We start from the raw sequence: 12526 nt of genomic DNA, 5'->3' as shown, positions 1-12526 counted from the left end.
GTGCGCTTGTGGCATCGATGAGAGCGTCTGTGGCTGGTGCTGCTGACGCGTCCTCGCCAATAATTACCAATAATGGTTTCTTTGTTGTACATATATTATTTTCACCGGACATTATGACCGGGGTATTTTAATATGTCCGATTTCACCGGGCAATTACCGGATAACAGAAACCCTGACTGTATATAAGTGTCATGTATAGTAAGCATAGTACCTTTCATCTGAAAATTTAATTCATGATGAAAAGCTGTGGTGGCAAGCCATTCAAGATTTAAAAGCACAACTTTAGTAGTCTGCAGTTGATGTCAGATATAACACTTATTTTCCATATATGAATACCAATGATCAGAAACAGGCTGCTGTCCAGACCTGATTTCTCATTTTACATACACATACACACATTCAATTGAAAAACAGTGAGAAACACACTTCAGTGTTTTTTCCTTCTGCCATCGTGATCTGCTCTCCCACTCTTGTCCCCTGCAGTAACAGTGGGATGGGATTCCTGCTGTATATGAGCTACAGACATTCCTCCTCATCCCCCTCCTGTCTACCAGCGACTTCCATCTCTCTCATCTTTATCTTCCTCTTATCTTTTCTTCTTGCTGCCTTCATCTCTCTCTCCCAGGGAAGGCTCAACAGTCTCCTTGTGCTGTGATTATGCCTCGAACAGTATCATACTGATGAACAGGCTGCAGTGCCTGTGTGTTGGTAATGGAAAATGTATGTGCATGCTTGTGTGTATACAGTATGTGTGCTTTTTAATGTGATTGCTGATAATAACTTTAGTGTTTGTGATTAGACGCTTCTGTGTTTATCTCTTTTATACTCACATTTACACTATATGGACACATAAGACATTCAAAGAGCTTCTCTCTCTCTCTCTCTTTCTTTATGTGTTTTCAGTCTTGCTTGATCCTCCTCAAACGATAACACCACACACCAACACAACACATCAGCTTAACAGCAGTGTGTGTGACTGCCCATGTAGTGTCTCACATTTCCTGAGGAGTGTCAACACTCGTGTCCAGCAGGCTCACACAGGCATCAGGCATAGCGCATTATCAATGCCTCAAGCAAGTGTCAGCCTGACACGCCCTCTCATCACCTCCTGAACAGAGCCTTTATGTTCTAAGTGCACTTAATCACTGATGCTGAGTGCACTCAAAACACTTCCTAACGACTGGACTTGGCTCACTCCAAATCCTTAAGTGTCAAAGCAGTTATTATATACAGTATGGCCGCCTGGTGTGAAGTGCCACAGCTCCTGACTAATATTTGAGATCTGCATATTGGAAACATTCTTGTACATGATTCAATGTTTTGTGTGTATTGAGCACTTAGGGCAACTGTGATAAAACATATATAAATTACTTACTAACTAATATAGCCTTTAGTAACAACTTATAAAATGTTTTCATTTTTTTTAACGGCACCACAAAATGAAGAGTTACACAGATAATAGAATTATTTTTACAATAATCCTGCCTCAAACAAGAGTAAACCAGTGCAGCTCAAAGGATGCAACGATTATTTTCATTGTTGATTATTTAAAATGTAAAAAAAAAAAGAAAAGTGAAAAATAGTGAATGGGTTGTAGTTAGATGTTGGGAGTTTGCATGATAAATAACATTAAGAATAAAATATTCAAATAGTTTTCTGTGACTTAATTTGGCAATTCGATTAATTAATTGTTTCTCAAAATAACCAATCACGAGTGTGGACCTCCCTTCTGAAATCTCTAAGCCCAAAAGCCATGACATTTTAACTATTGAGGAAAATGGGAAAAAATAATGTCTGCACACAGTCTACCTAGGGGGGTAAGAATTCAAGGTAAGCAGCAGCCCCAACACCAAGAATCTGCTGGACTTTTACATTATTGCTGAAAAGGCGTTGTCGTATTTGGATGTGTTTTAGTTTTTGGTGGTTTGGTAATGCTGTGCATCTTGCAGTTTGTTAAACTCTAAGGGCCACCGCACATTGGAGATCAAAAACAAAGATTTGGCTACTGTTTTCCCCCCCCCCTGGCTCTTTGTTAATACTATAGTGTTATTAAGTGTTATTAAGTATCAGTAAAGCAGCTAAATACAAATTATTACTTTTCTAAATTGGTAACTATTACCAAGATACTTCTTCCTTGAATCTTGAAGTTAGTTTACGAAATAAGCAAAAAACTTTTATTTCTTCTTAACACCCCACTCTTACTGCTGCCAGCAGAGCATTAGGGCCTGTGTCCACTACCGCTGCTTTTTGCACTGGCAGCGCCCACAACCTCAATTTCTGAGCCCTTATTGCTGGCTCTTACTGTTGCTAGGTTACGAAAGTTGTCTGGCGGTAGTGATTGTTAAGACTGTTTTAAATCACTCTGTTTACTTCATATTTGCTTTAATTCAATGACATTTTACAACTGCATTGGTTTTGTATTGAAAATAGGTGCTAAAAAACGGTGTTAGTGAACACAGGCCCTAAATCTCTTTGCAGAAGAGATTTTTCAGGATTTAATCCAGAAAAACGATGGATTTTGTTTGTCCCCACACTTAACAAAAGGGCATCTTACTAGATAGGATCTAAAGTTTAATATATAAATTGAAAGTTTCTATTCTTTTTTTGGCCAAAAAAGTGCGACCATTTCTGTGAAAACATTTCCCTGCAACCTCTCTCTAAAATCAATCTCAGCCACTATGTATGCTAATTCTACCTGTCACAAGTCTGAATGCTATTATCACAGGGTTCAGATGCTTCCATCACGAGCACGCACACAGATGCAGTCAGACAGGCAGGCGGGCAGCCAGACATGCCAGTGAATGCATTGTATGCCTCATGTGTTGAGAACAATAGAGCGGACTAACTGTAATCTGCCATTCAGTTGAGATGCACTCCTCACAGGTGGATGGAGATAATATTGTGAGAGACTTTTTAGCTCAATCACGGGCATTCATGGCAGTCGGGGTAACAGTGCACATAAACATGCACAGACGCAACATCTGGCGCGTCTTCATCCTGCAAGCACACATACATGTCACGCTCATTCAAGTCTGTGGGGTCTGTAGATACAGATATAGTGATTTGTACACTCTTTTATACTACCATTGAGACTTATCCCAGTATAATGATCAGACAATGACCGTGTTTCTAATCTTTGTCATCTTAATTGATTTGCGTTGTAGACATAGTCTATTTATGAGAAGCTCTGCCCCTTAAAATGTTCGGTAATGTAGACAAGATGAAACTCTTTTTAAAGTACAATGACCGCATTGTGGAAGCTATGCATTGAAGTGAGTGTCATATTCAATATCCATGACAGCCTATACAGAATGTACCCTTATATGAAATGGGAGATTACTGAGCTACTAAAACTGTTTTTTTTTTTTTAAAGGGATCCTACTAAAGTTGTTTAATTTTTAGGTGGAATTGCAAAATATTGCATCATTATTATTTATTTTGTCTTTGTTGGGGTAGGACCCCCATGCCCTTGGGTCTCATTGTGTCCAACCAATAGATTTCAGACTTGCATGATGCTCCCACATGCTAGGCTGAAGTGTGTGTGTGTGTGTGTGTGTGTGTGTGTGTGTGTGTGTGTGTGTGTGAGGAATTTTCAACTCAGGGCCTAAAGAAGTCCCATATAGCACTGTAATAGTCAGAGCTTGCATCTCAGTAAGGGATTGTTTAATATGGCTCTTCTGCCTCTCCCTCTCCCTGTGAAGCGTGCTGTAACCAAGTGTTCCCATTGTATTGGCACCGAATGTATTAGATTTTCACAGACATCGTTCTGTACGGTAGCTGCAGGGGGATGATGGGAGGTTAAGTATGCGTGGTTGCATTCAGAGCGGAATGTGTTCCATTGAATCTCTCCTTCTGGGAAAAAAGAGACAATCCTTAACCATAAAGCTGCTACAAATGAGCCAGAGTTTGACATTTTTTTGAAAATACTCCACTTGGCTTAACTGTCTCTTTTTTTTCCACTTTTATCTGTTTACTGATATGCTCTCTTTGGTACCTCATCTGGAGTGTGTTTGATTTGTTTATCAGAAGGTGTCAGAAGGTGAAATACACAAAAAAAGCAAAGAAGTGAAACTGTTTTGTAACTAGGATGTTACAACTGGAGCCTGAAGGGCACTGATAAATAACCTGTAAGTGCCTGCTGTACTGTGAAAATATATGTTTATGGTCATTTAAAAAACATTTAAATGGGCTGCACAGTGGTTAGCACTGTTGCCTCACAGTTAGAAGGTCACTGGTTCAAACCCCAGTTTTGGACAAAGTTGGCCCTTCTGTGTGGAGTTTGCATGTTCTCCCCGTGCATGTGTAGGTTCTCTCCGGGGGTCTCCGGCTTCCTCCCAAGGTTGTCTGTCTCTATGTGTCAGTCCAGGGCATAGCCTGCCTTTCGCCCAATGACAGGGATAGGCTCCAGCCCCCCGCGACCCTGAACAGGATAAGCGGCATAGATAATGGATGGATGGATTACACAACCTTCCCACAAGAGAGCGGTGACAAGTTTATTATTTAACTGTAGAATGTTCAACTGAGCAAATTTCTTGACAACAATTCTCAAGTTTTAGGGGAATGCTGTTGTAAAGGTTGTCATTGAGATTAAGATTTCCTAACAAGTACTAAATAAAAAACACAGCCTGGGCTGAGCGTTGCTAGTTTTGCAGGAATTAACTGTGGCCAACAATGACAAACACGCTGCAACAGCCAAAAAGATATCCATTTGAAAACCAGGCTGCCGGTTAAGAAATTATTCAATTCAAGACGACAGAAGCAGCAAAGAGCCAGAACTATGCAGCAGCAGCAAACCTGCTGCAAATACGCAAACCAGAAAACAGACGCAACAAAAAAATGCTGCATACCCAGTCATCAGAACAGATGCTCTACAAGTCTGACAACCATGAACCATTGTTCATAAACCGACCAACAGAGCAAAATGAAATGGTGGCTTGATGGTGTAACCAAAGTTTTACAATATCTGTATTGAAAACTGTAGAAAGAAACTTCACTCAGTAGTTTTTAAGGCTATAAACTCAAAAGTGTAAATGTCACCCTGCTGGTGGTGCTTGAGGAAAAATCAGGGTTCACCAAAGTCTCTTAGATTGTAGTATCTGGGGACCATGGATATGTGTACAAGATTGCATCGAAAAAAAACATCATTTAATTGTTTGGATCCATCAAAGTGGACCAAAGTGCTGGACATGCCATCCCAACACTAACAGCTAAAAATAGAACGCTAATAATTGTCTTAAACTGTTTAAAAAAGCCTCTTAAGCCATTTAAATGTTATAATATAATAACCCTTGACTGAATATCCAAACTGCTGTAATGAAGTGCATTTGAAACAACTTTAGATTATCATTAAAACAAATTGTAAATAATGCCTCTGGGTAACCTTTCAGCTGTGTTGACACATAATCCGTGGGTCATCTTTCTCTCTACCCTGCAGCTACACCGTGCTCTGCGACCATTACAGTGGCCATTAGCAGTGTCAGGACATGGGGGCTCACTTAGCCTGCAACAGAGTGGAGAGCCATTGAGAGGCCTAACAGAGCCCCTTATTAGCACTGATGCTACCATGGCTATGATAAGCATTGGCCCGATCGGAGAGTTCAGCGACTACACATGTAACTGTGAGTACATTGCATTAATATTGAAGGTAATTTAGTCTTAAGCCATATTATCACATTTTGGGATTGTTTTGTTTGTTAAGTTATTTATTTATTAAGTTATCGTTTCCCATTCATGGACCAACCACTTAGTACAAAGCATTCTGATTTCTGTTTTAATTTCACATTGGCCTATTTCTTTACTACAGTGTAACTGCTGTACTTTTGTATAAAACCTGTTTTAAAAAACATTTAGGGAAAATAATATTTATAAGGTCCAACCAAGCTCATGCTGAGAAAAAAAGAAAAAGATGAGAAGTGAGGAGGCGCTGGGGCAAAAACATGTCGTGTGTGTGCAAGAGAGCATAAGAAATAAAGTGAGAGTATGTCAAAGTGAGAAAACACGAGCATCAGTTTGTGCCAGTTAAAGTGAGACGGCTCAAAGACAGGCAAGGGCATGCTAGTGTGTAGGGTTATGGGCCTTTATGACCTCTTGACATATCTGTGCAGAGAGTGATGGGGAGTTTGAAATGAGGAAGCGAAGAATTAACGAGAATGCATTTAACCTCTAGGCTGTACATTAATCTGTGTTCCAGAGAGGAGACCCGCTCAATTAAATCACATCTCATATGCCTGAGCAGAGCGAGGGAAGGAGTCGATGGGCTCGAGCTGCCCTAGCAACAGCAGCCTCAAAACCCCTACTCCTCCTGCTCCTTTTTCATCTGACACCATCCTACTCTCCAAATATGCTCTTCTCTCTTGGTCCTTCATTTCCTATTCTTTCCTCTTATCTCCTTTTTTGTCTTTTACTTCATCCCTCTTCTCTTCTCTCCTTTCATCTTATCTTCTTTCCTTTCCTTCCCTCACTCTTCGTTCTTTGTCCCTCTCCTATCTTCTTCTTCCCTTTTTTTTGCTCCTTTTTTTGTCTACTTTCTTTTTCTTTCTCAGATCAGTAAAAGTCTTGCCAAAAAATTGACTTTGATATCGGGAAGCATGTTCTCAGAGTAGAGCTCTATTTTCTTCAACATAGATGTCTCATTTTGGAATAAAACTGCTCAAGTTCACCGAGTTACTGAACAAGAAAATAAGAGGACTTTGTTCTGATTCAATCTATTTGGAACCATTTTGCAAGCAAATTATCTCTTCACGGCACAAGATGAACAGTTCCAGATAACACAGATCTAATCTGCAGCACCTCAGTCTTCTTAATTCCCTCATGTAACACAGAAAACATTCATTTTCTACTCTCTGTGTTTTCCAAAATGACAACAACAATCCCCATCCATTAGTGTTTGTTAGGTTAAAGGAGGTCCACAAATAATGGAACGCCTCCACATAATGTTGTTTATTGTACATCTGAGACCATAAAGATCAAGGAAGCTGCAAAGGCCTGATATGTGGGATAATATTGTTTCAGTAGCTCCCTATAAAGGCACTATAGTTGAGAAGATAATGCTGGTGCTCTTAAACTGTGTGTTTGAGCTGTATGATATTTTCCAGCCATTGCTTTGCATTGTTGTCATTATTTCCTAAAGTCATGCAATGTGTGTGGATGTTTTTTACTAATATGTGTTGCTGTGTTTCTGCTCATCCTGCAGGGATTTCATTGGGGTGTACTCGTTCTAATTGAATTAAGATCAAGGCAGATTAATGAATGCTTGTGATGGATGTATGCCTCTGTCATGTCTCTGTGAGGTTCCTTCCAACCAGACACATCAAACATAGTTTCAATCAACAGTTAAATGACTTTAGTAACTGCCAATGGCCCCGATCAGGCGTTGAAGTATCTTCTCATCTTATTCGTTGAATTCCTAAAATTGTACAATGGGGGATAAACACTTACGATAAACGATGGTTAAGATTGACTTTGAAGTGTTCAGAGCACTGCAGCAAAATTGTGGGCAACAAAAGCGTATTAGCTGGGAGCAAGTGGCTTACTGCCTTGGGAACACAACAGATACGCACTCTGTCTGGGTGGGGGCCTACTAAAGTCTATAAAACGTTATTTGTTTACTAAATGAGAATGAGATCTATTACATTACTGATTACTGAAAAAAGCAACATCATTTAACTTAAGTTAACGCGATAATTACGCCCTCCGCCCGCCCCATAGTTTGAGAAATCAGGAAGCGATACAGCGGTAATGTTGTGGCTAACAAGCAGAAATGGACAAAGAAAACGGTCTTTCAAATGACAAGTTCAGCCTCAAAGTCCTGCTAGATGGTTCTCTCGACAAGACAAAAAGTTATCTGTATTTACATCGATGTGAACTGAGTTACTACCGGAGTACGTCAAGTCTTAAATACCACTTGCTGGCTAAGCACACAGCTGATGCAGAGAGCCCCAGGATGTGAAAAATGTCTTTAAGTGATTAAACTTTGACTAAAATGATGTTATTTTTATCTGCTACTGCAGACTCAATGACTTATTACTTAGGAATGTTACAGTCAGGTCAATTTGCCGTCTGTTGTTGGTTGTTGGGCTTCAGTTTGCCATGTTATGCTTTCAGCATATTTTTTGAGCATGCAGTGCCTTTGAGGTTATTCTGTAGAATATTCTAGACAGTATTTGTCATTGTCTTGGAATGTTGCAATCATAATAAACATACAAGCATACTTGTCCATTCCCATGTTGATAAGAGGATTAAAAACTTGAAAAGTATCTCTTTAAGGTATATTTAAAACAGGCAAAAAATGTGTGATTCATTTGCGATTAATTGCGAGTTAACTATGGACAACCATGCAATTAATCGCAATCAAATGTTTTAATTGATTGACAGTCCTAGTTTATATTTAAGTCAGCACCTTTGCACTCTCAATTGCACTATTGTGTATTGTCTCCTGTCAATAAGAGTTGTTATGTTTTTTAAAATAATTTAGGTCTGTATTTTAGTATTTAGTGTTTAAGTGTCTGTGTTACCTTGTCTAACTTGTCCTTGTTTTAAGTGTAATATATCAATTTGCATGTCTAATAAACCGGAGTCAAATTCCTTATATGTGTCCACATACTTGACCAATAAAAACAGATTCTGATTCATCCTTTTTTTTTCTCCACTTAACCATTGGACACGTTGTGTGTACTATTTTTTATATTGCCACTCCTCAAGGCACATATTGCCCTTCCTTTTTGGAAATTAAAATACATTTTGCTCTTATGCTTCCTTATTAAATAGTATGAATAGTAAACACATATAATCCATAATATAAAGTAAAAAATGTCTTACCGCCAGGATCTTGCACCTCTCCGAGTCACAGTCGATGTCTTCACAGGGATGAAACATGCCCAAAGTCACACAGTTGAGCAGGATCACCAACATGGATGCTCGCTCGAACCACGTAGAGAGGAAAGGTTAAGGAATATAGGAAATATGAATTATCACAGCTTTATCACAGCAAGCCACAGACACAAGTCAAAAGCTTTCAGTGACAAAAAGCAACAGACAAAATAAATTCCTCAGCTCTCTCCAGTGACCTCATTATCAAATGTTTAACGCCACTGACAGTGATCCACGTTTATCTCTTTCACACACAAAAATATTACTGACAGGAAAAATGAGCCACAAAGGAGTCTGGGATGTGGAAGCCCAACTTTGGCTTTTCTGGATGGGATTGATCGTCTCCGTTTAACCCTGTTAACCAATGGTCTGTTTGCACGGCTTGTTGGAAAAAATTGTTTGCAACGGTGCTAGATAGGCGCTTTAAAGAGATAGTGTGAGGCGTGTGTGAAGTGTTCATTAAGAAATTCAATTATACTTCCCAAACTGTTCTGTGCTCATCAGTGCTCATACTTAAAGAGCAGCTCCAGTCATGTTTTAAGACAAATAAAATGCTCTGCTTCAAACAAAAAATTGTGTCTGATATGTTTTTTTCTGCAAAATACATTTACCCTGTAAAATTCCTCCCAAGGCATCTCCTCCTTCTCCCTCATTAAAAATTCCCAAATCTGCATAGGCCCCGCCCACTATGCACATTTCAAACCGCCCCCTTCGCTTCTAAAACAAAAAGTGTCTCTGCCATCATTGTTGAAACTTAGCTACCTTAAAAATGTGTAAGTTGTCATTTGTGAGGTTGCAAAAATTACAGTTACAGCTGACTTGCGCATTGCGGAAGTGGTTGCCATAGGTTGCACATAATGATATGCATAGCGTCACCCCTTCCATTAACAGGATTGGCTCCTTAGGTTTGTGAAGTCTCAAACCTGCCAATCTGAAAACGTGTTGTTCAGCCTGTCCTTGGTACACTGCAGTTTAAAAGCAGACAGGCCCAGCCATGGAGGTGACTGGTTATGATGTCTTGTAGCACATGAAGAACACCACATGGAGATGTTTACAAGGTTAAACACTTGATTTTCACTGGAGGGGGGCTTTAAGGTAATTTAAGTCGCTTTAGCTGATAACACTTACATACATTTAATTTCTCATCAAAAAACATAAAAAAATAATAATGAATGTTTTACAGCAGGACTTTTCTGAGTATTTTTATTACTGGCTTCAGAGTTGGGGAGGGTGAGGACATCTTGATGAATAAGACATGAATTTTATTGACCACAAGGTCGAAGTGGGCATTCCTAATGTGGTTAGGTTAAACACCAGCCTGAGCTATGTGACACCAATCAATGATGAGACCAAACACAAATTAGGCTAATACTGCTTCAATAAAGGCACACACAAACACATACTCAGTGACACAGATATGTGGGCTGCGTGCACTGCACACACACAGACACACACACACACACACACGCACTCATACACACACACATATTATGGATTGCTACTGCATCCACTGTCAGCTCCCAGCAGCCAGCCTTGTAAATGATATTAGACAAAACAGACAGTTTGTCATCCATGTTTGTCTCTGTGTGTACGAGTTGAAAGGAAAACCGTGCATTTTATTTGTGTTTGTGTGTAAAAGAGTGCACACACACTGTGAGGACAAACGACCTGTCAGTCTTTTATCGCATTAACCGACACTTGCTCATTTATCCAGCTGACCCATAATGCAGCTGGGTCAGCATGGCCTCTCAACCGACAAAAAAAGAAAGTGAGTGAGGAATGAAATACAACACTGACACTCAGATTTTTTACTTTCCTCCTTTATGCTGGTCAAAAGCTGCAACAGCAGGAGTTATAAAGCAGGATTCAAGAGAAAACGAGAAAAGTACTAAGAAATATCCGTGATAACCGTTAAGCTAATTTACCACATCAATTAGATTGTATCCTCTCGGGGACCCAGACAAAAAAACTGAAATGAATAATGGATACATAATGGAAACCTGATGGTATTAAGAGTGTATTTCAAAGATATTAAGACATTATTTATCTTACTAAAAGATTCAAAGCAAGCTTACTGTGTACATTGTTCCCAATGAGAGCCCGGTCACAACAGCAGTAGTTGGTCATTCCATGGGAAGCTACAGCGTGTGGATCAATTTTGATCAAATTTGACATATAATTTGGCATAATTAGTGTACTGATTTTTCATGCATAAAAGACATTACATTTTTTACTACTACATAGCTGTGTGGTTCCAGGTTTTATAGCATTAAGTGTGATATAAAAAATATGCAGGGCAGCTTGCATGAGATTGGAGTGGATTGTACAAAGAAGTGTAATGATGTCAACTTAAATTAATGTATCTTTACTTGTTTGTTTCTGGTTCGTGACTAAGAAGTCACAAAACACCAGATGTACTATAAGACGTGCAAATGAATTTCACTGTGTGGGAGTCTGAGAAATCACATGGGTAGGTTTGGCTTTCACTACAGTGAAATCCAAGGAATACAATTAAAATTGGAGGAAGCTGAAGGGGAAGCCCTAGAGATAGAATACTGATATAGGAGCAATCTGCAATATGTGCTTATAACACCCACTGTATGAAACACTTGGTTAATGTGACAGAAATATTGTGGATATGGTAAAGAAAACCAAAAAACAACAACAAAGAAGCCAAATTGAAGGGTTACTCTATACCTGTGGTCCTCAACTGGTGGGTCGGTACCCAAAAGTGGGTCGCAGACGTGTGCTTGAAAACAAGAAAGTTTTGGCAAAAAGTCTATGCTGCACTTTTATTCTGAAGGACGGTGAGGTGCATGTAGTAATGTGCAGTTTAATCACACTCCATGTTTTCACTAATTGGGTAATCCCAGCTCCAGTTACATTTACATTCTTGAAACACGATGAGCCCTAATGTGGTTGCATTTATTATGCACTTTTTGAAATTCTTCTGGTGAAAAAAGGCTGCTAACTGAATAAATTGTAGAGGGAATATTTTGCTCTTATGCACTGCTACCTGCTGCTCATTTTGGTTGACTATTATACTGTTGTGTTTTGTGATGTTGACATACAGTAATGTTTCGTTCTATCTCAGGTCCAAACTGCACCATTTGTCATTAAAGATGTGGTGGAAGTGGTTCAAAGGTTTCAGAAATTTGAGTCACGATTTGTCATTAAGGAGGGGGTGGGTCCTCAGGTTAGCCCAGTTGAGAACCCCTACTACCATCTGGAGACAAAACACACTTAGAGCTGCATTATAGGAAGTATTGAGTCCAGGATTGTTGGAGCTTGACCCATCACTACCTAAAGTATCTTGGCATCTTCTGCTTTTCTTTTGGCATTTATGTTTTAATTATAATAAGTTGGACTGTTACGGTAAGCAAACTGCTGTCTGTTGCATGAAAGTGAGTCCTTATCCACCACTCCCATTCTCCTTTATACCTCGCTAACAGAGTGTTCGGATTTCTGCGCTGTCTCTAAGCATTCACAGTGGACATAAATCATGTCCTAGTGAATCATCCAAAATGAATGTAATTCAGAGGGATACTGGGCTACAATGTGATACACTGTGGTATTTCCAATACAGTATTGAACAGGAATATTGAATAATACATGCAGCCTGAAGGGAAGTTGAGTGTGTGACCACAAGGAACCTCAG

At 39.4% G+C, this 12526-nt stretch overlaps 1 protein-coding gene across 7 annotated transcripts in view; it reads right to left on the bottom strand.

The window, feature by feature from the left end:
* Positions 1–8910, bottom strand: part of cacna1g (calcium channel, voltage-dependent, T type, alpha 1G subunit) — a 146113-nt gene extending 137203 nt beyond the window's left edge. For all 7 annotated transcript variants that reach the window (XM_069664473.1, XM_069664477.1, XM_069664478.1 and 4 more), the window contains exon 1: positions 8818–8910. In XM_069664473.1, coding sequence (XP_069520574.1) covers positions 8818–8910 — 93 coding nt within the window. The remainder of the gene's footprint in view (positions 1–8817) is intronic.
* Between the last annotated feature and the right edge of the window lie 3616 nt (positions 8911–12526).

The sequence above is a fragment of the Semicossyphus pulcher genome, unplaced genomic scaffold, assembly GCF_022749685.1.
Source record: "Semicossyphus pulcher isolate SPU_LCO1_2020_fin unplaced genomic scaffold, fSemPul1.0.p SCAF_16, whole genome shotgun sequence".
NCBI lineage: Eukaryota > Metazoa > Chordata > Actinopteri > Labriformes > Labridae > Semicossyphus > Semicossyphus pulcher.
This window is presented reverse-complemented; position numbering and strand designations above follow the sequence as displayed.